The sequence below is a fragment of the Penicillium longicatenatum genome (assembly GCF_028827895.1).
Source record: "Penicillium longicatenatum strain IBT 33135 chromosome Unknown contig_4_segment0_segment0, whole genome shotgun sequence".
NCBI lineage: Eukaryota > Fungi > Ascomycota > Eurotiomycetes > Eurotiales > Aspergillaceae > Penicillium > Penicillium longicatenatum.
In genome coordinates, this window is record NW_026643122.1 from 1,276,022 (window position 1) to 1,303,094 (window position 27,073).

At 48.3% G+C, this 27,073-nt stretch overlaps 9 protein-coding genes across 9 annotated transcripts; 4 read left to right on the plus strand and 5 right to left on the minus strand.

Annotated features, from left to right (window-relative positions):
• Nucleotides 1-679: 679 nt before the first annotated feature.
• On the plus strand, nt 680-2,712 carry N7484_007295 (FG-nucleoporin nup42; the record flags this gene model as incomplete). The annotated part of the gene is made up of 4 exons (XM_057117682.1): nt 680-725; nt 775-861; nt 883-940; nt 1,248-2,712. 4 exons carry the CDS (start codon nt 680-682, stop codon nt 2,710-2,712), a joined length of 1,656 nt encoding a protein of 551 aa, XP_056970717.1.
• A 461-nt stretch (nt 2,713-3,173) lies between these two features.
• Nucleotides 3,174-3,793, minus strand: S10a (40S ribosomal protein uS10; the record flags this gene model as incomplete). The annotated part of the gene is made up of 3 exons (XM_057117683.1): nt 3,174-3,258; nt 3,354-3,577; nt 3,752-3,793. 3 exons carry the CDS (start codon nt 3,791-3,793, stop codon nt 3,174-3,176), a joined length of 351 nt encoding a protein of 116 aa, XP_056970718.1.
• A 343-nt stretch (nt 3,794-4,136) lies between these two features.
• On the plus strand, nt 4,137-6,236 carry N7484_007297 (ASCC2 family CUE domain-containing protein; the record flags this gene model as incomplete). Its single annotated transcript, XM_057117684.1, has 1 exon — nt 4,137-6,236. One exon carries the CDS (start codon nt 4,137-4,139, stop codon nt 6,234-6,236), a length of 2,100 nt encoding a protein of 699 aa, XP_056970719.1.
• A 266-nt stretch (nt 6,237-6,502) lies between these two features.
• N7484_007298 (fatty acid desaturase) lies at nt 6,503-8,250 on the minus strand (the record flags this gene model as incomplete). Its single annotated transcript, XM_057117685.1, has 2 exons — nt 6,503-7,985; nt 8,048-8,250. The coding sequence occupies 2 exons, from the start codon at nt 8,248-8,250 to the stop codon at nt 6,503-6,505; spliced, it is 1,686 nt and encodes a 561-aa protein (XP_056970720.1).
• Nucleotides 8,251-8,528: 278 nt separating this feature from the next.
• Nucleotides 8,529-10,830, plus strand: N7484_007299 (phosphoribomutase PRM15; the record flags this gene model as incomplete). Its single annotated transcript, XM_057117686.1, has 10 exons — nt 8,529-8,537; nt 8,586-8,630; nt 8,693-8,771; nt 8,829-9,148; nt 9,203-9,221; nt 9,272-9,281; nt 9,348-9,528; nt 9,577-9,866; nt 9,917-10,590; nt 10,664-10,830. The coding sequence occupies 10 exons, from the start codon at nt 8,529-8,531 to the stop codon at nt 10,828-10,830; spliced, it is 1,794 nt and encodes a 597-aa protein (XP_056970721.1).
• Nucleotides 10,831-13,081: 2,251 nt separating this feature from the next.
• N7484_007300 (uncharacterized protein) lies at nt 13,082-14,320 on the minus strand (the record flags this gene model as incomplete). The annotated part of the gene is made up of 1 exon (XM_057117687.1): nt 13,082-14,320. One exon carries the CDS (start codon nt 14,318-14,320, stop codon nt 13,082-13,084), a length of 1,239 nt encoding a protein of 412 aa, XP_056970722.1.
• A 679-nt stretch (nt 14,321-14,999) lies between these two features.
• N7484_007301 (uncharacterized protein) lies at nt 15,000-16,871 on the minus strand (the record flags this gene model as incomplete). The annotated part of the gene is made up of 1 exon (XM_057117688.1): nt 15,000-16,871. One exon carries the CDS (start codon nt 16,869-16,871, stop codon nt 15,000-15,002), a length of 1,872 nt encoding a protein of 623 aa, XP_056970723.1.
• Nucleotides 16,872-20,389: 3,518 nt separating this feature from the next.
• Nucleotides 20,390-20,996, plus strand: N7484_007302 (General substrate transporter; the record flags this gene model as incomplete). Its single annotated transcript, XM_057117689.1, has 3 exons — nt 20,390-20,537; nt 20,577-20,718; nt 20,771-20,996. 3 exons carry the CDS (start codon nt 20,390-20,392, stop codon nt 20,994-20,996), a joined length of 516 nt encoding a protein of 171 aa, XP_056970724.1.
• A 180-nt stretch (nt 20,997-21,176) lies between these two features.
• Nucleotides 21,177-25,543, minus strand: N7484_007303 (uncharacterized protein; the record flags this gene model as incomplete). The annotated part of the gene is made up of 3 exons (XM_057117690.1): nt 21,177-22,820; nt 22,881-25,226; nt 25,283-25,543. The coding sequence occupies 3 exons, from the start codon at nt 25,541-25,543 to the stop codon at nt 21,177-21,179; spliced, it is 4,251 nt and encodes a 1,416-aa protein (XP_056970725.1).
• Between the last annotated feature and the right edge of the window lie 1,530 nt (nt 25,544-27,073).

The following is a 27,073-nucleotide window of genomic DNA, read 5'->3' on the forward strand; positions in this document are numbered from 1 at the left end:
TTTGAATTGAATCCACTAATTACTTTTGAAAGATGCACTGGATGCGTCCTGATACCATCCCACTTGTATATGATTCAGGGTGCTCAATGGCCAGGCCATATACGTATACAATAATCTACTCCCGTTAACTTGGGTAAACGTGGACAAATAGCCCAACGTTGAATCCGGACGTAATGGATGTTTGCTTATAATATATATATCTCCCCAGGCATAGATTAGGTAGATACCTACCCTGGCTGGGTAACACGCGAAACCCCAAAACTACCGAGAGAGAATACTAAGATAAATCTCTTTTGATTAGGTGCCAGCGAAGCTAAATTAAAGACCACTATGAGCATTCAAGGTGATTGCGCTTGACTTTGTATTCCAAGTCGACTTCCGTTCACCTGCATCAGTCTCGGGCTTCGAGGGACCGATAACCGATAAGACCTCGATAAGAGATCACCTCGCGGAACTCACAATTCGCGGAAAACAGCTTCATTTTCATTCATACGCGTTTTACCCTTCCTCTACAGCTTACTATATTACTTTCACCTCATTTGATACTGGTTGATTGATTCAAATTACTTTCACCTTGACTTGCAGCAAACCGGAGCTGGAATTGCCTGCCCGCAACGTCGCCTTCAATTGGGCTATCACAACCGCGCCAGAGCAGCCCTGAATGCGGTCATAGTCAAACATGACCGTCTGTGCTTTCTTTCAGCAGGGTCGCTGCAAATTTGGCGGTAAGTAAGCACTGATATGGCTTCGGAGTTAGGGCTAATAGGTTGACAGACCGCTGCAAGTTCGAGCACCCTGGCCGCAATACGACCGGTTCGTCGGGGAACCGTTTCGGTGCTCTCGCCGCCGGTGGCTTTGGAAGTAAGTTAATTTGTTGCTGAGATGGCAACATGGCAACAGTCATGAATGGAGTTTGCCATCTCAAGCTTACCCTCACATTGTGTTTCTTCATTCATTTCGTCCTTTAAATTCTTTGAACCACATCATACTTTACACATCTCAACATCTCCAATCATCCTTGTCCCCTTTCCCCCAGAACAGATGCTTCCATTCTCATCATTCCGCAAACCTAAAATACCACCAGCCTCAGCTCCAGCAGCTATTCAAAACAATGTTTCCCCCCATAAGGGCTTGAGCGCTGACTCGCATGTGGTAGATCAAGGCTCGAGGCAGAACCAACAACCACCAGAGTAAGTGCCAGGTAAAGCCAAATTACTGCATTGAATGGGGGGCTAACCCAATAAAAGCTACAACCTGAACGCCAGCGACATCAAGCTCGACCTCACCGTCGGCAAAGGTCGCCCGGAATGGGTATTCTCTGCATACGCGCCTTTGCGGGATCTTCCACGACAGCTATTCGGCGGTCCTCAACGAGAGCAGAGCATGGAAGAGATGCGTCTTCGTCACTACCAAGCAGCTGCAGCAGGCAACATGAGCCAGGCCTTACAGGAGGCCCAGGCTCTGTATGCGGAATCAGTGAAGCAGATGGAAGTGGCGTTGAATGATACCAATGGCGCCATCCAATACATCATTGACGGAGATAAAGAGCATCCAAACCGCATTGACATCGTCAATGGGAACACTGGATCTGATGCGAATCAGGCACCATCTGCTTTCGGCCAATCACCCGCCCCCGCTCCGACCAATGCATTCGGAGGAAGTGCTCCATCGACGGCCTTTGGCCAACCATCAGCATTTGGAGGTAATTCCTCATCGACAGCCTTTGGCCAACCATCAGCACTCGGAGGCAATTCCTCATCGCCAGCTTTTGGCCAACCATCAGCATTCGGGCAAACTTCTAGCCTCGGCCAGCCGTCTGCCTTCGGACAACCATCAAGCCTTGGCCAAAAGCCATCTCCCTTCGGACAGCCCTCAACCATGGGAGGACAGAGTGCATTCGGAAAGCCGGCATTCGGCCAGCCATCACAACCTGCTAATAACCAGCCCGCGTTCGGTCAATCGGCATTTGGGCAGCCGACGGGCCCAGCACCCTTCGGTGGTACAGCATCTGCTTCTCCGTTCGGTGCGGTCAACCAGAACGCCAACCCCTCTGCATTCGGACAGCCATCAGCCCAGCAACCTGCTGCAGCCGCAGCTCCTTCACCATTCGGACAGGTAGCTACGCAGCAAGCCGGTGCGCCATCCGCGTTTGGCCAGCCATCAGGTACAAGTGGCTTTGGTCAACCATCCCAAAACCCAGCACCGTTCGGTCAACCTCAGCAGGCTAAACCAAATCCATTTGGCCAAGCGCCCGCTGCGACAAACCCATTTGGAGCCCCGCAACCTGCTGCTGCTCCCTTTGGTCAGCCTGCAGCTCCTCAAGGGTTACCGGTAGCAAATGTCGATGCTGGCCCGCCTGCATTTATGCAGATAGATGACCCCAATGAATTGAACCCGCTCCCACGGCTGCAGGGTGAGACCAGACGTGATCCTGGCTCTAACAGACTCACTGCGTGGAAAGGCCGGCCCGTGCGATATGTGAACAACTACCCTTGCTATGAGCACCCACAGGACCCTAAGACTTTGGTTCGTATAAACTTCCCTGACGGACCGCCCGATGCGGCTACTCTCCGTGATTCTCAAGGGAAAGAGGAGGAGTATACACCGGAAATCATTGAGATGTATCAATTCTTCCTTGCAAATGGATACTTCAAAGATGGCATTATCCCGGCGGTGCCACCCAAGAGAGAATGGATCAGTTTTGATTTCTGAGCTTGTTATTATTTTCTTGCATTGATAATGTCGATTAAGGGCGGCCTTTTCTTTTTCTTCTCTTCTGATTTGTTTGCGAGGTGCATTTCCATGACTTGCCGGCTTGTCAATTGTTTCTCCCCCCTCTATTTCTTTTTTTTATGGGAACAATTTCAGTGTTAGGGTACCTCATACAAAATGGCGTGGTCGGAGTTCAGGGCATCATTCTGTTACGCTTACAATGATTACGATACAATTTTACAAGTTCAGATTCAGGATCTGCAAGCACAATATTCTTTCTCAAGATGTTTCCATTTTTTTGTGTCTCAGGTAAAGCGGGTATCCACCACGAATTCCTTCTCAGGCTCAAAAGCGGACGACCAACTGTTCCGCAACCAAATATTTAATTCGATTAATTCGACGGAGCAGCCAGTCCAAAAACCCTCCCTGATCCATTGCAAGAACTACTTAGGGTAGTGCATTTAAGCAGCAATGGTAACCTCAACCTCAACACCGGCCTCGATGTTGATGATGATCTGCTTGACGGTCTCGGTGGGGGCGAGCAGGCTGCGACAGAGTCAGTAAAATGTCCAGGTAGAAACGAATGCAGCGCGAGCACACTACACGCTCTAGGCATTTGAATGTATCCGGGGAAAACTCACTCAATCAGGCGCTTGTGGATGCGCATCTCGAACTTGTCCCAAGTCTTGGAACCCTCACCGTTGGGGGTCTTACGGGTGGAGATGTTCAGGGTCTTGGTGGGCAGACGGACGGGGCCCTTGACCTGGAGGGACTTGGAGCGAGCACGGTCGATCAGCTCCTGGCAGACCTTCTCGAGGGAGGCAACCTTGCGGGAGGTGAGGGTGATGCGGATCTTGTGGACCTTCTACAAGGGGCATTAGCAATTGCACACAGGCATAGATAGATATGATAGCCAAGTGTCGAGAAAGGGGAGTGGTTTTTTTCCGCCGGCGCATTGCACAATGAACTTTGCGACGGCGGGGATGGTGGTGGCGGCACATAGATAGTGGGAAATGATAGAGGATGAGATTCCACGTACAGGGCCCTCGCCGAACTCCTTCTCAGGCTTCTGGAAAGACATCTTGAGATTTTTGTGATTGTTGAAAGAAGCTAATTGCCAATCAAGACCTGAACTGCTGGGCTCGGTAATGTGATGATGGCCGATGGAGATTGTGGGTGTGGAGCGAGAAATGTGAACATTTTTAGTGGGAAAACGCTTCGTGCTTCGGCTATCGCAACGCTAGTCCCGATTAAGTATGCTGCTGAGTCATCGGACTCGGGGACCAAATGCGGTCCTATCTACACGACGTAGCTAATTTGATGGTCGCTTTGTTTATTATTTGCTTGGTTTTCTTGTGTCTATTTACTCCTCATCGGAGCTTTTCTCTTTTTTTCTCTTCGTTTTTTTTCTAGCGCATCCTGAAATGACGGGGTTTCCGCCATTGGCCCCGGTGCCCTCCCCCGCAGTCCGGAAGAGCATCCCATCTAATGACTGGGAAGCATGCCTGGATGCATGGATGATGCTGCTGAGCATCCGTCTGAATGCCGATGATCAGAAGTTCCAGATTGCTGCTGCCGAAGATCTTCCGGCCGTCTGGTTCCTAGATTCATTCTATCAACATGCCGCCGCAGGAGACCAGGGTCTACAGTCTGGACCCAAAGCTCGAAAGCTTCGGAAACTTTGCTTTCTAACGACAAGGCGGTACATCTTAACTCTTTCAAATCCCCCAACTGATCTCTTTGATTGGAGACTTTTGGGAAATATGTGCTGCTGTTATCCGTCAAGCACGGCATTGAAGACGTCTTTATCAGAAGCATGGGACTTGCATCATGAAAAGATATCATCTAGCATAGAGAAGGCCAAATCATCTATTATGAATCAGCTATCTTCAGGAAGTCAGTCGTCAGCAGCCGATACCATCACAGACATTCGACGATTGACAATATTGACTTCGGTTTTGCCATCTTGCGGTCAGGTCCTGATGGCAGGCTCCGACTATCTGGATACACTGGCAGAAAGCTATCAGTCGCGAAGGACTCGAAATGAGCTGAGCAAGATTCTTGTCGCCAACCTCTACGTGGGCCTGGTCTCATTATTGAAAGAACCCTCAACCAACCTGTCGTTGCTACTGGACCAGCTGTTCAGCCTCAAGTCCGCCGCAGGAGTGGGCACGCCCCAAATGAAAAATGAAGCCACAATCCTTTCAGATCTTATATGTAGCTCTGATTTGCTACAAAGGCTCGAGAAGTATCTCAGCAGCCATCCCCAAAAAAGAGGAGAAGACCTCCTTTCCAGTCTTCGCGTCTACCAGATAGAGTCAAAACACAAGCACCAACGGTACCAAAGACGTAAGAAAGTGGACAAGGGGAAAGGTCCTTCTTCTGGTCTACAGTATCAAGACGAAGAGCTCCATGCACACAAAATGTCCCTTGTCTTGCAGGTTCAAGATCTCTTTCCAGACCTGGGCTCCGCCTTCGTGGTGAGGCTCCTAGATGTCTACAACGACGACCCCGAAACAGTGATCGCCCACCTCCTGGATGATTCTCTCTCCCCAGAGCTCCAAAGCTTGGATAGATCCGAACAACTCCAACCTCCAGCAGAATCAAAGCACGACAACTTAGCACCTCGACCAACACCTCCTGCAATGTACTCGCCACCACTGCACTCAATACCCGAACGCAAGAACGTCTTCGATCAAGACGTCGATATCGCAGAACTAAGCATCTCAGGCGAGGCAAAGGGCAAACTACGCTTTGGCCGTGCAGACCCCGATCTCACCGCAGACGTAGTCCTAGCAGATCGAAGTCAACACGCAACCAACAAAGCCGCCATCCTCTCTGCACTGGCAGCATTCGACTCAGACGAAGACGAGCGCGACGACACATACGATGTCGCAGATGTCGGCGGCACAGTTGATGCCGTAACAGTCGGTGCCGACGCAGATGCAGAAACCGAAGCGCGAAACCAGCGTGCAGCCGCAGATAATCTCGACATGATACTTCTCCGCGCTTACAAGTCCAACCCGGCGCTCTTCTCCCGTGACGCTACAACGCGTCGCTCACAGTCTCGCGCGCAGCTCAAGCGCGAGACTAACATGGTGGATGAGGCTATCGAGGGCTGGGCTGTTATGCTCGTCCGGGATCCAAAGCGTCTCGCTAAGCTTGAAAATCGACTTGCTGATGAAATGGGTGGTTCTTCTGGTGGATCACTGAACCAGCCCGCTCTTTCTTCGACGTCGTATCGGAAGCCGCGTGCTGGAGATGAAGAAGATTCTGCGGATGGAGGTGAGTCATCTGGCCCTTCGGCTCGCGGAGGACACGATAGAGGTAGAGGTGGACGTGGTCGGGGAAGAGGTGGCAGAGGTGGGCGGGGTGGTGGTCCGTCTCATCCCGGGGGCCAGGGGCAGCAGAATACTCCGGCGGCAAATAGGAGGAAGGAGGAGAATAAGGCCAGTCGGGCTAATCATAATAGGCGCCAACAACGGGCAAAGAAGATTGCGCGTGGAGGCGGCTTGCCGGGATGAATGTCAAAACAGACTATCTGATGTCAAACACAATACATGCATATATCAGATATTCCAAATGGGGCTTACTCCATAGTCTGGCGTATCTTCTGTTCCATGGATTCGTTATAGATTGAGACATATGCCCCTTACTGCTGTTAGAGGTACGGCATTTTAAAATTTTTGAGAAGGTAGGGGCACTTTTTGAGAAGAAACCGGAAACATCAATTCGCTCGTATGTACATAAGATCTAGGATAAAACAGCCGAAGGAAGTCGTGATTACACATTAGTGGTGGTGCGAAAAGACGCCCTCTGTCGCAATCGACTTGCGACACTCCTCCATAAGGCGGACCTGTTTCGCCACGTCACCGAGCCGGCCGATGACCTCCTTGTTTCCATCATAAAAGGTGAAGATGGCGTAGGGAATACCAGTCTCCTTGCAGAATTCTAGAACGTACTTCTGAGCACGACGCAAGTTGTGGCGGGGCATGCGAGGGTACAGGTGGTGGATAGCCTGAAACTGCAGACCACCGTGGAAGAAGTCCAGCCAGGTAGGACAGTCAACGTCCATAGTTGTGCGAAGCATCTTCTGGGGAAATGATTCATGAACACCCAGATCAGCGGTAGACATGGCGAAATGAGAGAGCGTGATTTGGACGTGCAGAGGCGAGGGTACGACGTGAGAAATCAGTAAGTAGATGAGTCTGCTTTGCCAGTCGGGGACAGTCTTGTACATGACACCGTAGACAAACCAATACCAAAAGAAAGCCTGACCTGCAAACTCGAGCCAAATATGCCACCAGGCGGGTCCTTTTCGCGGGGCCTGACCCTTCAACAAGTACTCCCAACTCAATCGGTAAAGATTGAAACGGGCCAGCATCATAATAGGGTAATAACTATAGTTCTGAACTTTGACCATGACCTTGGAGAATGCATCAAAGGTCATGTTGCGGTCATAGTAGGTACTGTTAAGGCTGTCGAGGAAGCGATGCGAGATGGCAAAGAAGGGAATGTGCTCGATATCTGGGTCATGCTCCGGCTCATTGGTGACGATGTGGTGGACATTGTGACTCCGTTTCCACCAGCCCAGACTCAATCCACCCATGAAATCAGCAATGATGATTCCAATAACCGTGTCCACGTGGAAATTGTGGGTGATGCCCATATGACCAGCATCATGGGCAGTGAAGACAAGCTGGTGCCAGAAGCACCCGAGGAAGAACGCAGAAGGTGCCCACCAACCAAAACGAAGAAATACGTAAGCTAGCGTTGCGAAGAGAGTATACCGACAACACTCGATGAAGTAGGAGAAGTAATTGCAGTCGAAAAGACCGTCATCCTGCATGCGCACGTAAAGCTCGCGGTATCTCCGTTTGATGCTTTCTTGGTTCGCCTGGTCCAACGAGGGGTATTTTGCGGTATCGAATACAATTTCCTCCCGCGTTCGAGCATCAAGGAAAGCTGGCTTGGGCCGCAAGTCTGTCTCTGCCTCCACCGGCGTGGAAGCGTCGGTGTCTGTGCCTTGCGAGGGCTTCTTTCGGCGAGTGACAGATTTGGAGTCGACCGCATCAAAGATCGGAGAAGGTGGAATGGAGCCCTCTTGGCTCGAATTGTCCTGACTTGTCATGTCGTCCTCGCTCGAGTACGTTTCTTCAGCGTATAGGCGGAACTTGCCGCCTTGAATCGGGGGGAGAAAGTTTGTCCAGACCCCTTCGACTCGACCGATCTGATATGCGGGCATGCGCTCTCGGGCTTCTTTCGAGTGCAAACTATAGGAGAAAGCATAGGGTCAGCAAAAGTCAAGAGCAAGGATCCGGAGTCGAAGCCATACGCATTGATTTCATCTGTCGCATCCCTACCGACCATGTGTTTGATCGGCTTTTCACCGCCAGGGTGAAATTTGAGGAAAGCATCCACCTTGAGAACAGAGTTCTCGTAGATTATGACATGCTTCCCTTCCGCAATCAAGCCTTCAATGTACCGGCGACTCAACAGTGTGTCCTTCCGGGACGGTCGGGGAGCGGGTTTCTCCATCGTGGGAAAATGCGATGAATTGGAGAAGAGTGCGGTGAAGTTTGGTCGGAGAAAACAGTCAACAATATATGAGAAATTCAATACATCGTATGATCGTCGCAGTCGCTCGAGGTATGTACCTGAAACAAGAAGAAAAAGGTTGGGGCCAAGGCAGAAATGTATCAAGGAGGTGGATCAACAAGCGGGGAGGGATCAACCGCGGTCTTTCCACGGGACTCCCGTGATTACAATTCCAGAGCACCTGCAACTTGGAACCTTGGAACACTTCACAATCGCAAATGGATCAGGTACATTCCGCTTTGCCTGACATACTAAACCTAGTCTAACCTATTTAGATATCACTTTCATCGCTAGTCGAGACATGGCTCCAGTGGGACCAGGTATGTAGCTTGTGATTATGCTCGTGGCCTGACCCTTATCTTAAACGGATATTCGGATATAGGATCCCAGGACTCGCACGGAGATAGAGCACCTTCGGGATACCAATGACGAAGCTGCACTGGAGCTGTGCCTACGCAACCGTATGTTGGACTATGTTCATAGCGTAATTGAGCCGAAAAGCTAAATATGGTTCCAAGGCATTAAATTCGGCACGGCGGGCTTGCGAGGCCGTATGGCAGCAGGGTTCTCTTGCATGAATTCCTTAACGGTTATCCAAGCTTCTCAGGGACTGGCTAAGTATATACAAACTCAACGTCCCGACATTGCCCCTAAAGGCGTTGTCATTGGATACGATGCGCGCCATAACTCTCACAGATTCGCCGAGCTTGCCGCCAATGCCTTCATTGCATTGCAGATCCCTGTTTACTTCTTCTCCATGTCCTCGCCAACTCCGTTGGTTCCTTTTGGAATCAACTACTTCAAAGCTGCCGCGGGTATTATGGTTACCGCAAGCCATGTACGTCAAGAAAAGAGTGGCTGAAAGACGCAATACTAACAAACGACCTGGAAGAACCCGCCTCAAGACAACGGTATATGTCTTTTTATCATATTCAATTATAAGCTACTGACTTTTGCCTAGGCTACAAGGTGTAAGAATCTCTATTTTACTGGCCAGGCACCTACCCTGTTTTGGGAGCTGACTCTGCCCTGCTCAGTTATTCCAGCAATGGTGCCCAGATCAATCGACCTGAAGATGGAGAGATAGCACAGTCTATTCGCGACAGCCTTGACCCATGGCCGGGTGCCTGGAATGAACTGCAGCCTGGCGAGTACTTGCATGCCGATGCATACGAAAAAATCATTCCATTCTACAGGGCGCAGGTCAAAGAATACGCGGTTAGTAAGGACCAACGTTCTAGGCCAGGAAGCTGACTATTGAAAAAGCTTTCGACAGCTTTAGGATGGAACAACCTCAGCTCATTTGTTTATACGCCTCTTCATGGCGTTGGAGGCTTAGTGCTTCCAGACATTTGTGACTCGCTTGGGGTGCACGACTTCTTATCTGTCCCTCTCCAATCAGTACCCAATCCTGAGTTTCCCACAGTCAAATTCCCCAACCCCGAAGAAGCCGGGGCTCTTGACCTTGCCATACAAACCGCCGATCAAGAAGGGAGAACTCTGATCATTGCCAATGACCCTGATGCGGATAGATTCGCAGCGGCGGAGAAGTTGAAGTCAGTCTCTTGCTCCATTTTAATATGTGAACCTTTGCTCACAGTAATAGTGGCGAATGGTTTCTCTTCACCGGCAATCACATGGGTGTCCTTTTGGGATCTCATATTCTTGAGTCCTTAAATAGTGAGGATTTGTCAAGGACTACATTTTTGACGACAACCGTGTCCAGTGGCATGCTCGAAAAGATGACCAAGTCTAAAGGTGCTCAGTTCCAAGAGACATTGACTGGCTTCAAATGGATGGGTAACGTTGCTCGGGACCTTGAACGTACTGGAATGACTGTTCCATTTGCCTACGAGGAAGCCCTCGGGTACATGTTTCCTTCAGTCTGCTACGATAAGGATGGGATCACAGCTGCCGCTGTTTTTCTAGGGGCATATGCCAAATGGAGATCTGAAGGGTTAACTGCACAAGCTAAACTTCAGCAATTATTTGAGGAATTTGGGCACCACGAAACACTGAACAACTACTTCCGTTCCCCTAGCCCAGATCTGGCGGTTGAGCTGTTCCGTGGTATTCGGAGCGGCCCCTTCCTCGCCAGTAAGAAGTTTGGCTCATTCAAGATCCTCCGCTGGAGAGACCTGACAGAAGGATTTGATTCCGCCTCTTCGGATAACAAACCAGACCTGCCTGAAGATCCTACAAGCCAGATGCTGACCCTATGGCTGGATGGAGGAGTGCGCTTCACTATTAGAGGCTCGGGCACAGAACCAAAGGTCAAGTGTTAGTTCCCTTTTCGTTGTAACCTTACTTTGTTTAGCCGCAGATTGTGATCCGTACTGACACGCGCCACTAGTCTACATAGAAAGCTGTGGCGCCTCTCGTGACAATGCCGTCAAGGCTGTTTGTGAAACTTTCCTCACCATCCTGACAGAATGGGTTCAGAAATACACCCCTTCCATGACCCACAGCAGCCAGCTTCCAACCTCGTCAGGTCAGATTCTTGATATGGATAAGCAATGACGATATGTCGTAGTCTTGCGAGAAGAAAGTTCTGGGACTTGGAATGTCAATTATGTTTTATTATTCCGAGACCCAATAGCTATACACTTCAAGTGAGGCAAATATTGAACAAAGAGGACCCCAGTGTCACTTGGACCTGCAGGTCCCCGTCTACGTAAAAGGTCTTACCACCTTCCTTTGAATCTACTCCTGGACACTCGGGCAGCCAGAGACATGCAAACTGCATTTGGAGTTGCACGAGCCTGGAACAGATTCAGTCGTTGAGGTCAATCAAAAGAAGACAAGCAAACTCAAGTATATAACAAGGAAGTATATATCAAAGATCCTTTTCCTTGAACCAACCCCGAATCCACACATGTCGCACTTGACTGGTACAGCCTCGCAAAATTGATCAACAAGTTGGGCTTCTTTACGTTATGTTTCATCCCATTCGCGGTCACCATGGTTCAGGAAACCTGTACCATACCCACTATACCACGCCGGAAATATTGCCCCGCCACTATCAACATGGCCACCTCCATGGACATGCTAGTACTATCAACACAAGCGATGGCTCTCATACACTCCATGAATATCAAACGCCTGGTACTGCCGGAGCCTCAACTGAAAAGCATCGGCACCTTTACCAGCTCAATCTCCAGGACAAGGGCCAACACCCTGCTCATCGCCAGCACGGATTTTCTAATACAGCTCATGAAATGTATGTGCAAGATCCAACATGAATGAACTCAAAGTCCAACTAGCAATAATCTCACTTAATACCTAACACCCGAAAGGCACACCGACGTTCGACCTAAACCACCAAAACCAGGCTGCCCTTATCATAATAACGATCCAAGAGATGCACTGCGACGCACCCATACACATCCTCATCCACACACAGGCTTGCCACAGCACATGACAAATGGACATGATCAGCGCGAACACTCGCCTTTGTATCACGGCAATCATATAGATCAGCCTAGAGCCAGAAGCCAGATAATACCGCCAGCACCAACGAGGCAAAATCAACACCATCACCACCACGCACATGACCCGGCTCCAGTGGAGTCTCAGGTCCATCGTTCTCACGCTTACCCACATATGTATTTCGCACATGGTGCCCTTGATCCTGGATCATCCCAACATGACCATGAGGAGGACGCTCACCCCAAGGAAAGTCCTCCCGATCGCAGCAAACCGCTAGTGGGTATTCGTGAGGAAGATTTGATGTGGGGATATGGACCTCCTTTACCTATACTGACAGTGCATCGTCGAAAGAATAATCGAAGGAGACGAAAGAGTTGACTAGGGGATGTCGTGTTGCCCTAGCCTGTTGTTCAATTATAGTTTCCGGGCGCAAAATATGAGTGTCATTTTCCAGCCTTACCTACCTACCATGCTGTTATATCTGCCTTCTGAACCCAAAAGAATGAAAACAATAGCCAAGGCTAGATGGCGATGAGCGTAGTGATAAAGCAGAAATGAAGACGTTCGAAAATTTTAATGATGGAAGGAAAGTCATGATATATGGGGAATTAAGTGTAAGTGAAGGTGAATGTTGCATAAAAACGAAAAAAGAAACTCCGATAGGGGGAATCGAACCCCCGGCTGTCGTGTGAGAGACGACGATGTTAGCCACTACACCATATCGGAAGGGGACAACGAAATATTCCATTAAGAGCAACATAACCAGCTTTGGTTTAGCGTCATGTGCCCTTCCACATCGCCGTGCCTCTTACATGTTTGCGGTTTGTGCTTACACCAACCACAGGGCTGCAATAGCCGCCCAGGTGAGGGGGGAAGAATGAAAGATGACTCATTGCGACATGGACAGGTAACTTAGCTTTATGATTCAATACGAAGTAATAACACTAGATTTAATTGTAAGAGCCATCTAATTAAACACCACAATAGTCCATATGGGGGTACAGTCTTGAAATTGTAATTCAGATTAAATACAGACCACGAGATGGCAATCCTGCCTAGTTGCCATTTTCCCACAGAATTTGAGGGGCAGCCACATGATGTAGTCACGCAAATCCACGAATCCACGATGCAGAAAGCAGATAAGCTACAAATTTGGCTGTTGGTAAGAGCGTGGACAATCACAGCAAAAGGCAATGAGGAGAACTCCTACCATATAGTTTCCCATTTCAGGAATTAAGTGAACGAGCACATCTCGTTAGGTTGCACTTGAATAGATAGCTAGTAGTTCGACACTTATCAAGTTCATTCTACTTTCTGATTATTTCATCTTCTGTCATCTGCTCTATTCTTCTTGAACTTCCTTTTGTATGCGTGACTTCAGGAAAACAGAGAAGCGATAAGCAAGGTCGTCTCCATGAATGGGAGGATTACCACCTCCTGGAATCTCCACTCCATCAGGAGTCAAGATTGGTCCTGGCTCTGGCCTCCAAGGCCACCGAGCTTCCCATAGCCCTAGTTCATAGAGCCGCCATAGATCCCAAATAGGCATACCCACTGCACGCCAGGGACGGGAATCCCGGAGGCTGCATTCCTGAAGTGTGATCGGATACTTTATGGTTCGAAGCTGATACATCCGCCAAAGGCCGGCCATGGGATTCCTTTGGGTCATGTTGGTTCCCTGGCCCCAAACATCATTAGGGATGTCAGGCGCATGGTAGTCTAGAATGATGGGCGGAGGGGGAGGGGACCAGATGTCAAATTTGCATGACAGTTGAGTGGCACTTGGTAACTTCGTAATCAAGGCTACGTCGCTATTTTTCGCTTCGACCGAGGGCTTTTGAGTATGATCTGTATCAACTCTGAGCAGATCCTGCAGGCATTCGCTTATGGCGCGGATCTCATCTGCAGATCTAGGGGGCTTCTGATTCCAGTCTATGTCGTTGGACCATAAATTCTCGGGATCACTTTGCGGCCACTTTAGCCTTTTGGCAGTGATCAACAGATCGGAATGCAATTGCAGGTGCCATAATGCGTGGTAGACCCGATACTCCTCAATCCAGGAAGGAGAGCCGGCGTCGCGTGGCTCATATGGTACGGTACCCGTCACTCTGGAATAGTCTTCGCCCGGCATTTGAACTAACTCCCAGCGCCGAGGTTTTACCTCCCGAACCCGTGTTAGCAGGATAATTAGGCAAACACATGCCAGCCGCTGAATGTTGGCCGCGATCATCACCGTTTCCTGCAACATGGCGCGGGTTATCGACGAAGAAACTGTCATGGATGATAAAGAATAGTCCCGAGCCATGAAAATGGCAGCACTTTTATCTACCAAGGTAGGCTGGCGCAGTTTCATAGTCATACGGAAGTAGCGGTGGAGTTCATGGCTCATAATAGGGTTCAAATTGAGGATTGATTCCACTAGACGAATAGCTTCAGGGTCTGCTTTGCTGTTGGGTTCACCGGCGAAAAGCTTTTCCACTTGAGGGAAGACTTGGCACAAATTTTCGAGACCAACCCAGTCCGCTGTGTATGCATTGATTCTGGAGAGAAGTTCAATCGGAAGTCGGGTCCTTGCTGCCATTGTTGCCTTCAGATCGGATATCGCAGAGGGGTCTGAGAACGTAAAGGGGTGTGTACTCTGCAAACCCGGGGAGAGATAACAAGCAGACCAGACGATGGCACCAGCACCACTTGAAGGGTATTTGTTGAAAGACAGTGAAATGGGATTGAAGCATTCAATGAGATCAATAACGTACGGAGATCTTCCAATTTAGCGTGGTTGCAAATTTCACTTTGGGTCTAGTGTGGGAACGGTGGCACATAGCCGCCGCAAGCTCGGACTCGCAAGTAAGAAGTTCTGGCAGCCCCGCCTTTGGCTCTTTCTCTACTATCAAATAGCCGTATTCAAACCAGGCCAATTTCAAGCTCAATCAAGGTACTCTTGAGCATAATGAGCACGAACTCAAAATGGCAAGACTTTAATCAGACAACTAATACCTCTTGCAAGATGCATCTGATAAATGGTGAAAGCCTGCAATATCGACAACTCATGGGCTGGCGTCTTGGAGCTCAAAATGATCGATGAAAATATCTACAGAGACGCCACGCCCCAGGCCCGATCATCATCATTTTTGGTATGGCAACAGTCTGTGTAATTGGTAGACCAACCTTGGTGAGATATTCAGGGTATATTTTGGTGTGATTTAGTCTATGGTGGTTGTGCACACGTTAAAAGCCATTATTCTTTGTCTAACCGATGGTCACTTTTTTAGACCAATCACTGCCAGGTTACGGGGACTATGACCGTATTCAAACACTGGCTCAACCCAACATTCTTTGACGGAATCCTGCTCCCGGAGATATTGCCACCGATCCACAACAATTATGGACTCGACAAGCTGCGCACTGAACGCCATTAGACTCCACACTATACTGATATGTTTTCTTGTGTGGAGGTATTCAGCCTCGTAGTGTTCAATGTCCTCATCGGTCATGGTAGCAATGTGGTCTTTTATCCTGGAACCATAAATCGGATCTCGGCTCATCTTGACCGTAGCTGCACGAATGTATGTATTGAAAGACTTGTAGGCAGATTTGGGCAATGATCCGATGATAAAAGCGTCGGCTTTTGATTCTGAGTGAGACTTGCCAGAGAGGGGAGTTTCTGACGCTGAAGGTTTAGGGAGAACAGTACGGTCAACGAGAATGCGCTGGAAAAGAGCACGGAAGTAGTGACGCGTAAATGACACTTCGCTGTCTTTGGCCGTCCAATTGAGTGGAGCTTGCACGGCTAATGCACGAGCTGTGATATTAAGCCTAATTCCTTCTGTTGTTCCGGGACTTCGGTAATCTTCGTAGTATTTGGAGAGGGGAAATCCATGCGGATCGTATGATGAGCCAGTCTCTTGAAGTCGAGGGTGTAGAGATTGAAGGATAGGCAGCTTATTAGTGGCTGGACCGAGGCGCTCGGTCAGTAAATTGTAGCAGCAGCCGATCATAGCGACTGCCACCACCGAAGGATTAACAATCAGGGATTTTAAGCCATGATGAACAAGGTTCCCGCAGGAATGAAGAGAAACAACCATGACTCTAGCGTTGGTTTCTTTTTTATCGGCCCCTTCCGAATCCTCATCAAGGGATGGTTTAGTGACGTGTTCGATGATGGGCTCTAGGTAGCCATCTTGGATGTCATGTTCGATATAGCTGAGAGTACCGCGATTAAGGACCTCCGGTGTCGGGAGCTTTTCTCGGCGTGAACCTTTCGTGAGCGTACCGAGTAGCTCATCAGGTTCAAGACTAATCTCGCCAAGCATATCGAAAGCAGTGGCATCCTCGGAGACCTGCGAACCTTCTGTCGTAGGCTGGGGGGAATCCGACGGTTCAGATGTATTCACCTCTGCAGTCCCGTTACAATCATTGCACGGATCTTTCCTCTTGGAATGATGTAGAGCCTTTGGGTCATTCGCTAGCTTTGCTCGGACATCCATGCCCTTGGCACCTGTGATGTACTGATGTTTGCGCTCGATTGCGATGATGTGCTTATGATAAGGAGAGCTGACCAGGGTTCGTCCCAGATAGTTCTGTCCAGATCCAAAATCCACAATATGAGAGACCGGCTCCCCTTGGTGCTTTTGAACGATGTCTGACAGGGATGCAACATATTGAGAAAAGCATTCAACCTCGTGCACTTTTTTTCGGTTCATGCGCATAGCAACTTGCTTTGGTAGATCTATCTTCTTGGATGGTGAGGTAAATGAACCTTGTTGGAGTACCAGTCGGCGAACATTGCAAATGTAGTCCAAGAGGCTCTCAGGTGGAAATGCTCCTCCATTCCAAGTACGGCTGCCGGGATCTGTGTGGGGACCCTGAGCGCCTCGCAGGTGATCAATATCCTCCCTTAGAAGTAGGTGAATGATATCCTGAATCTGATGCTGCTCGAAAAAGGACCTCCAATTTTCTGGAAGTAGTGTTGTATAGACGTCGGGTTCGCGGGTCAGAAAATCGACCATATGCACGCCACCGCACAAATTCATAAAAAGCACTGACGTGGTAGAGAAGGAGAGGAGCTCCTCAATATAAGCATCGGGACTGTCCCATGCCTCAGCGATGGGAAGAGGGCGACTGGAAGCCATGTGAATCGCGTCCAGTCAAAAGTCTCACCAAAAACCCCATGAGGATTCTTCATGCTGGGGATCTGTTTAGACTTTTTCTTTACGTTATCGCGTTATCGCGAAGGTAGGCGGTGGGTCCAAACATACCAAACCGCGGTATCGAGCCCATCATGGGCAACACTGCCATACCTGACTCGTAACGTTTTCACCCCACCAAACAAGCCATAGAAATTTTCGGTTTATCGGCGCCAGATTTGAAGATAACCATGTTTAGATTGTTCTGTGCTGTTAATGGCACATATACACAACTTGTGAGAATAAAGGGACTTAGCTGTGCCGGGCCACCTATCACAATCGGAATCAGAGCTCACTTGTCTTTGGACGTTCTACAAGTCAAGAAATATCAACCTAGTCTTCGTTGGCGCATCAGGATATGGCAAACCAACAATGATAGCCTTCCTAGAGATATTTTACGATTTATCGATCAGTTGAATCAAATAAAGTCCTTGCCTCTACCAAGTCTTAGTCCGTATTCTTTTCTTACCTTGGTACAACAAGAATCGAATTTGTTCCCTGTTTCTACCCGCGAAACAGCTCGCTTTGACCTGAATAACGACAATTCTGTAGGAAATTCGGTAGAAAACCACCAGATCAAAGCTGCCCTTGAAACCGCCAATGCTTGGAATTCGATGGTTTATCCACATCTGTTGGATTTGGTGGGTTACAGCTTCGGGTGCTCAGCGGCAGCGTGTTGCGATTGCGCGATTACTAGTACGAAATCAAAAGAATATTCGTTTTTATTAGGCATGTAATGCATTTCAAACCGATAGTGAGCGTGTTGTGCATGCTTCTCTTGCTCCGGCGAGGGATGGGATCCAACCACGGTTGCCATTGCACATTGTTTAAGCACTGTTTAGGATGCAGAAGTGCTCTGTGTCTTTCTGCCCCTTGCAGGGGCCGACCTGAAGAGATTTGATTGCAGTCTACATTTATTGGACTGGAAGGGATTTATCGCAGGGTTTCTGAAGTTTAGGCCTTAGACAAATTTCCGGAAGGTGAAAAGCATTTTGAATTTTCGCAGATCCCAGCTTGGAAATAATATGGGTGAGATCAATCAAGCCTGTAAAGTCCTAATTATTGATTTGAGTTGTAATATAGGGCTAAGTTGTCCGGAGACATTACATAAGCCTATATCCGTGATTGTCTTTTCGCAATTGTTTCTCGAAATATGATAGGTCAGAATACAGACACCTGTGACTTGACTAGAGAACAAGTGAAAGCAGGAAATTCAGCCGCTTTTGTTCGTGTCCGTATGAACCCAATACGGTAGCTGACCCTGCTTGGGACGAGCAGTTCCTATTTGATCTCTCTTTCTTTTAACCACGAGACACTAGGGAGCATGGCCAAAGAGCAAATCATCGAGGTCACTGTAAAATTAGCATCCCAGCCGTGTATGATTTCTAGATCCACTCACAGGGTGCGAATCGAAAAGCATTTCAATAACTCCGTTGTACCAGGCTTCGAGCATCAGGATTTAAAGTCCAAGCAAATCTCTCATCGTTGACGATCCGATTGATCAACTATCATAGCCAGCGTTGTTACCGGGGGGGGGGCCACTCAAATGTAGTAGATCGCGTCAAACCTTTTCTTCCGGAAGTTCCCTCAGTGTTCTTTGAAGTCCTCCTTCAAAAGCGTGTTGCACGATGGCTACGCTTGTTGCAAGACCTAGAATCCATCCAAGCTGTTGGAAGAAATAGTATGTGGTAATGCAGATCGCTAATTGCTCCTTCGGGGCGGCTAGAGACATCGCAGTTAACTGGGTAACGAAGAGAACTCCGAGGCAAACACCAACTAGGGAATAAAAAGGCAAGTTCCCAAGGTGAAAATCCAACTCGCCAGCGAATGAGCATGACTAAGAAACCGAAGGCTAAGCCGCAGACCGCAATGACCGTTAGGAGTTTATATCGCTTTGATCTAATAAGAAAAACGTTAGCAAGTCCTTATCGCTCGTATTGACACCAACTTGCCTTTTAATGACAGCGCCTGCAAGTAGGGATCCACCAGAGGCCCCGGTTGCCGCTACAATGAAGGCGGACGTGGCAAAAAGGTTCATGGTGTTTTGAAGTCTGATCAGGTACGGGACTAAGTTGCTTAGAAGCTAAAATGGTAGAATTATTCCTGAGTATAATGACTAATTGAATGTTAGAGAAGGAAGACTCACGGCTGAGTGACAAGCTGTCATCATCGTTTGGTTCATTAAATATGCCCCTACTGATGTTCGAAATAGGGCTAATGATATCAGTGGTTTTTTGGCCCAATATGCCTCGATCGCGATAAAAGTCAGAATGGCGACGACAGTGGCGGGCACTAGGATCGCTAGACGCCAAGAATGGTTTGCGGAACCTAAATCCTGTAGCGTTGCGAAGAAAAGGACCATGGCAATAAAAAAGCTAGCCAAACCACCGAAGTCAAATTTGGTGGCATTTGAGCCAGGGGCATCTGTCCGCTCAGAACCGGGCTCGACGTGGCTCTCTTTTGCTTTAGAGTCATCCGGAATACCATAAGTCGTAATGAGTATGCAAAAGGCCACCAAGGGTACGTGACCAAAGAAGGACCATCGCCACCCAATGGAATCAATAAGAAGACCTCCCAATGGGGCGCCCAAGCTTCGAGCAGAGGCATTGATCACATTAGCGTAGCCTCGGAGGACGGCCACATCTTCAGGGGGAGCGATATCTATTCTTCATGTGAGTAAAGCTACACCAAGAGGGGGTGAAGGATGGGCATGAGATACCGGTGATGATGATTGAGACAAGTGAAACCATCCTGCCCCCACTAATTCCAGGCATGAATCTTCCGAGCACCAACTGAGTATACGATGTACTGGTACCACTATTCCGCGTTGTCCATTAATGTGGTGTATACAAATGTAGACACAAGTTTGACGTACCAAACAAGACAGCCTGCAGCGAAACGAGCATAAGCCCCGAGAAGCACCTTTCTGCGGCCAAGTGACCCACATAAGACGCCATACTAGACAGTTGTATGTGAATTTAGAATATCAAAGGTCAAAATATATATATAGACCGGTACTCACAACAGGTAGATATATGCAATATCCAAGGTTATAAGTCACCAGTAGCCATGATCCCCAAGAGAGCGCGTTGAATTCGGATGCGATCATACTCCAGTTGGAGAGAAGAAAGGATTCATCGGCAGCTGCGAGAAACACGCCTGGATAAAATGGTTAAACATATAACAAAACAAGTGACTGGATACGCTGCTTACCCATGAAAGAACCATAGATGATAAGCCTGCTGGTTGGCTTTTGAGAGTCCAAGGTTTCCCCTTCACGGGCTTCCTCGGTGCAGATTAGTGGTATCAATCTCATCACATACTATATTCCTACTTTGCTAGAGAATCAGATCGGGTTGACTAGCACCGTCTCTCGACTGATATCCGCTTGTAATGGAACCGAATATTTTATTGCTTCTGTGGTTGCTATATTCATTATTGAGAAATTTGGTCGCCGCACACATATGATCTTCGGTCCAGTTGGGATGTCGCTCTCTATGATAGTCCTAGCTATCTCTAATAAGATTGCTACTTTAAATACAGGCAATGATATTGGGACGAAAGCAGGAATAGTCCAGACTGTCTTCCTTTTCGTTTTCAATACCTTCTTCGGTATTGGCTGGCTTGGCATGACTTGACTATATCCCGCAGAGATTGTCCCATTAAAGATTCGTGCCCCAGCCAACGCGCTACCCACCTCTTCCAACTGGATCTGGAACTTCATCGTTGTCGTGATTTCGTCTATCGCCTTCAATGACATTGGATATCGAACATATGTTATCTTCGCCATTATGTGAGTCAGCCAATCTAGTTATATCCTTGAGCTTCGAACTGAACATTTACAGCAATGCCTTTATCATACCATTCGTCTACTTCTTTTTTCCAGAAACCACGTCTCGTTCGCTAGAGGAGATGGATCGCATCTTCCGAAAGTCAACCACCGTGTTCGACGTTGTCACTGTTGCTCGTGAAGAACCATTTGCATATGGTCCGAAAGGCGAGCTCCTTAACACACTAGAACACCTGGAGAACAATATCTGCACAATGCATGAAAGTGAAGTGGATTTCTGAGACTGGAATCCTAATTTATGGTGCCGGACATATGCGACAGGCTCTTATTGAGGTCACATGAGGGGCTCTACGCTTGCAAGTCGTTCTCGACTTATTGAAATCCTTGCTCTTTATACCTTGGGACATCTGCAATCTCCAGTCACTTTCGTGGTTTTAATGATTGATTGAAGTTATCTCCATCTACGTCCTAATTCCCCAGCTCTTGCGAATCCGCTGGAGCCACTCATCGACCGATAGAATTTCCTCGCCAACCTTGACGTTTCCCTCACCAATGGTCTGATGTGCAGCCCTATCATAGGGTGGCACATGTAGCATGTCATGGTCCTTACGGCAAACGTTCACCTCGAGAGTCCCATCCTGTAGACTGTCCAAGCATGTTCGGTCAAACTCCACATAGCTACACTCCTTACAGACGTAAATGTCGTCTGCAAAAGACCATTGGGTACCGCAACCTCCGTCACAGGCATCATTCAAGAGCCCCTCCAGCTTCCTCTCGACTGCGTCAGATCCAGCAGAGTCAGAGGTACTCTCTGTCGCCTCTATGGGAGCTATCATTGACCAAGCGGCGAGAGCATCGGCCTCCTGTCCTGCAGACATAAAGTAGATTGCGAGCCCATTGTATCCCTGCCAGTCGTTGAGTGGATCGTCATCAGAAAGGAGGTCAAGGTTGAGCTTCACGTGGGCACGTAAGGTATTCTTAGCAGCCTGCTCATCTCCCTGCAGCGTGTGATATCGAGCGAGGAGTCGCGCCGCATGCGTGCCAAGGAACTGCCCTGCAAGATTCTCGTTGCTCACCAATGATGAAATATTCTCCAAGTGTTCCAGATAGATCGCAGCATTTTCTGGATCTTGCCGGGCCTTCTCTGAACAGACGACAGCAAGTTGCGAGCGAACCACGGCTTGTTTATCTGTAATCAAAGAGTCATCTGCGCCATTCATCGTCAGGATGTACAACCACTGATTGATGGCAAAGTCCAACCGGTCGGGTTTTTGAGAGCTGTTTTTGTAACACAGAAGTGCAATTTGATGCATAAGATAAATCTGGCAGACTTGCCCAGACCATTCTTTTGAGGCATTGCCACTCTTTCTTCCCTGTGCGGCTAGTGCCTTGGCATCGGCAATGGATGTTTCGTAGCTTTCGAAAATTATCTTGAACTCTCGCTCGCCAGATACCGATGCACGGAGGGCTTCATGGTATTCTTCCCGATCGTAATGTACATGGAAAGTCGAGGTTTGTCGATCGAAGGGATTACTCCCGTCTGTAGAATCTTTCAGTGACTGGAGGAACTCGAGTAGACGCGGGTAATTCTTTTGCTCGTGCAACAGCATGATGAGCGCAAGAGTAGTATCATAATCGTTGGGCGTTTCTTGTATTAGCTTCTCATATATCACAAGAGTCGTTTCTGTTCGGCCGACTTCTTTGTTCCAATCAGCTAAATTGCGATCGATACCAGCCATATCCCATTTGAGCTCGTTAGCATCCCCCATCTCGCCGGTCTCAATTGCCTTCTTCGTGGCCTCCAAGATATCGATTGCGGCGGCATATTCCCCTTGGCTGGCATAGCACTCCGATAACCCCCATTGCGAGAACCAGTTGTTTTGCGCCAGTGTTGAGGTAATTTTGAATTGTTCTATTGCCTCATCGTATTTCCCGTAGTCGCGCAGAGTACGTGAGAGGTTACGGCTTTCTTCATAACCCAAAGTGTCTAACTTGATCTGCTCCTGGGCCCATTTAGCAGCATTCAGGATGTCGGTAGCCTGAATCTCATTCGTGAGTGGCTCATGGGTCAATCTTTCAATCTCTGGGTTTTTGCGGTTCTCGATCTATAGAAGAAAGTCAGCTATTGGCTATAACCAGGCATCCTGTGATCATGCAATGCGTACCTTTGTGATATACCCTTGCACAGCATCAAAATAGAATGCAACGTTCTCAGCACCAATCTGGAGCCACCTGCGGGCAAGGGTTCTGCCGATATGCTCAAGGACATCTGCATCGAGCTCAGACTTGGAGCTCAAACTCTTGACCCACTTGCTCTGCTCCTCGGAAATGTTTTTGGTGACGGCAGAGTCCTGCAGCCATTTCAGTATGACTTCCGCCATGTCATCGTCATAGATCCAAATGCTCCGTAGCCAGGCGTTGTTAAAGCTCCACCATCGGTCTATGGCCTCTTCATCTGCAAAGGCCTTCACCAGGCACGGGCCTAGAGCGATTTTGAGATGTGGTTGTGTCAACGAAGGGTCCGCTTGTCTGAGATGCTCGCCGAAAAATGGCACCGCGTAGGGAAGCAAAGCATCTATATTTGACGATGGTTTCGAGCAAATAACCTCTAGGCATCCCGACACTAACGTCAGATGTGCCGTCTCTATGTCCACTCCGACTCGAACAGCCCTGCCCTTGATCTTCCGCTGGAAAAATTCATCGAATCCGAATCTGTTAAACAGTGTAGAGTCACAGACAGACTCCAAGAATCGTCTCACAATTCTTACCTCAGCCTCGCTGACCTCGCCCATAATTTGTTGGTTATCATCATGCTTGTTAGCTTCGGGATTGAGTTTGGTTAGCAAGAAGTCTTTTATCGAATCGGAGACAAGGTGAACGCATGCGCCTGCGATGTGAAAGAGAGAAGAATACTGGTCTCTTATCTTCTCCGCGAGGGGTCGAAGAGAAGGCTCGCGCGATTTGAGGAAGAGCACCGCCTCCAGCTCGTCAAGGCCCAGCGGGCGAAACGAAAACACCACCCATGTGAGAAGCTCATTGAGATCGGAGATATCTTCGTCACTGAGAGTCTCCGTGAGTAGATCAATCTTTCTAACGATCGTGTCAGAGCGATTTTCCCCAGATCGGGCTAGGATTTCGCGAATCTCTCCAGGCCGCTGTTTGCCGCTGATTTCATCTAAGAGAAGTCCGACATTGACAAAGTCGCCTTTCGTTTTTTTCGTCAGAGTTTCCAAAATCTCGCCGCGCAGAGCTACCACTTGGTCTGAGGATCCAGCGAGGATCTCCATCTTGCTCATACGGTCCTTGACGAAGCACACCATATCGCTAAGGTTCTTTGATGCCACGTCAATGACTGCAATTCCCTCTCCAAGTTGATTTTTGACCATTTCCATCGTCTCCTTACGGCCAGTAAGGAGGACACGAAGACGGAATCGAGGCCAAGATGAAGCCTGCCAATGCTCCAGAACTAGCATGAACTCCTTGAGATGATGCTTGTGCATCTGATCAACTCCATCCAATAAGAGAAAGAAAGTTGAGTCGCCCTTAAAGGATTTGCTGAATAGTTGCTCGCAAAGCCCTTCGATCTGATTCACACCAGCTGTTTTGACCGTTCCTATTTCTTTGCGATACACGATGTCCACTTTAGCAATCTGCCAAGCAAGCACTTCCAAAGCCTTGGTCAGAGATGGGTCTTTCTTCTCCTGTTGATCAAATATGTAGTATGAAGATGAGATGCAAGTCATATCCTCTGTAGCCTCGGAGTACACTTCTTGCAAGTGCCTAATGATAGCCGCAAAAAGGAATGACTTCCCATAGCCCTCATCCCCACTGAGACCCAGGATTGAACACTGTGACTGCGATCCTCGGGTATCCATCCACGCGGTATACTCAGGGTCGCCTTTAAGCCATTCCCCGCTACCCTGCACTTGCTCTGTCAAGCGGTGTTTGTAAATTGCTTGAATAGCTTTGTATGTCTCGCTAGGACGGTCGAGATTATTATCAATGCTGTTTAGAAGCCGTTGTTCCGTATTATCCGCGTCCCTCTTCTTCTCAAATGTAAGAAGCTTGTCGACGGTAGTTGTAACTCTCTTGGTTCCCTCTCGGGTTTCGACAATCGCTTGTTCGCTGGTCTTCTGCGATTCGAATCCTAAGGTCGCGCGCATTTGAGACTCGCGTTCAACCAGGGAAGCTAGACGAGCTAATTGACCGCTGACACCTTCGTCGCCATCAAATGAGAAAACCTTTAGGGCAGTAAGGATCTTGTTGCCTTTGAGAACCTTTATAGACAATGCACAAATGTCCACAAAGCATAACAGCTCCTCGTTGATGATCTTACGTAGGGAAATGTCAACGGCGTCTGGTGGCAAGCGCATGTAGATCTTGCAGCGCTCCAATACATCCGAGATGCGCCGAAAGAGCTCAGCAAGACTACTAAAAATGCGTTTGTACTTGGCTCCGGTATCGATGAGATATGAAATAGCATTGAAGCAAAGGCTACTGGGTGCGAATACCTGGAATGCCATTATGAGTAAGAAACATTAATGTCATCAACCGTTAGCGTACTCACCATGCTAGCACCTTGAGCGGCTATACCTCCTAGCACTGTAATGAATTTCAGTGTCTTCCCAATGACATCTTTGGCCGCTCTGTACTTGTTGTTTTTTTCGTCGTCTGCATCTTGTTTTGTTCGGATCTGATCAAGGACTTCGTCGACAGTGAATTTGGGAGACTTGGTGAGATCGACGTTGGCGGTTTGCGCGAAGGCCCCACAAGCCCGATTCCACGCATCTTGAATGTTATAATCGTCCATGGTTCCATGGGCGGACATATCGACGACAGACTGAGGCCCTGTCTCAGTTCTACAGGCTACGGCGAAGAGCTGTTTTTCTGCCGTGAGTTCAGTTGCGCGCCAAATAGATCCTCGTATCTGCATCGGGTCACCATAGTCTTATACCTCACATCAACTGGAAAACATTGTTGCCCAAGGGAAAAGCGGCTGAGGGATTAAGCCGTGAGGGGGGCGTGGCGCATTCTCGCCAATTGCGATAGAGTAAGCTCGTATATGCCGGTGCTAGCTTGGGCATAATCAGCCCGTCCCCTAAGTAAGATTTGGACCCCGGAGTACACCCGTGGGCTGCATAGGGTATCCTCCGTTTGGATCGTGCCAAGCCACTAACCCCTTTTTCAGTCCCCAAGCGTATGGGATCAAGAGACTCCTTGCCAATCACGTGCATTTCCTAATACCTGGTCGTCCCACTTTTTCAGCTCGCCAATCTGGGCCACAGCCCGGCCGCGCAGTCCAGAGCACTCTGGTAAACGTGACAACTTACAACTTCCTATCTCACCAAGCACAAGGTCATTTTAAATCATTTCTTCCAGTAGAGAGCCACCATTTGTTACGATATTGTAACATTATTTGCCAAGGTTTCAAAATATAGAAGTGATATGTCATTCGAGGTCTTCCAAAGTTGGTATGTCGTACAGGCACTCCCGTGGCAACGAGCCGGAAAAGAAATACATCGATAAATTGACTACAACCTCAAATAGTGATTCAATTATATGAACAATGTTTATGGTTACATGAATAATGACGAACAACCAACAACCATGAAATCACCAAGTCAGACCTTGATTGTATTTACAGATATAACTATCATGATAACATCCATTCAATACCTTTCGGATCATACGTCTTCCAAGATTGATGAGACTATTTGGAGTCACACCTGATTGAAAAGTCTTAGGCTACAAGGAAGACCCGATCTACTCTGGTTAGTTATCGGAAATACATTTGTCATCAAGTTTTACATAAGCCATTGGCCCCTAGACTTGAGCTCCTGGCCCCAAGGTGTACTCGGAATAATGAAAATTATTTCGTGCATTGCATAGGTAGTGATGCGTTACATAGAGATAATAGCTTGGAATCTAAAAATTCGGAAGACACCGGAAAGCGGGCATTTTGCTGATTTGCAATGATCGCCCAGTTACTAGCAGAACCGCCCCCAACAGTATTCATGGATCCACACAGTTTGTGGACCCTGGTTCCCTGGAATGGCTAGATTTAAGCAATCTAGGTCCTGCAAAGGATCGGATTCCCACTGCCTATCACTTCTAAGAATAGTGCACTGACATCATTCAAGATCACGACATTAGATTTGAAAATTATGTGCTGTGGATCCTGAATTGGCATCGATCCAACTTCCATACCTCGAGATAGCACGTGACAGAGCAAAACAGCAGAGAACGAACTATCGATCACTTCCGAATTAAGCAACGAGTACGACTCTATAATCCTTTCACAAAACATGTCGACGCGGTATTTTACTTCGCCCCCGGGGCCAGCATACATATGCCTTCT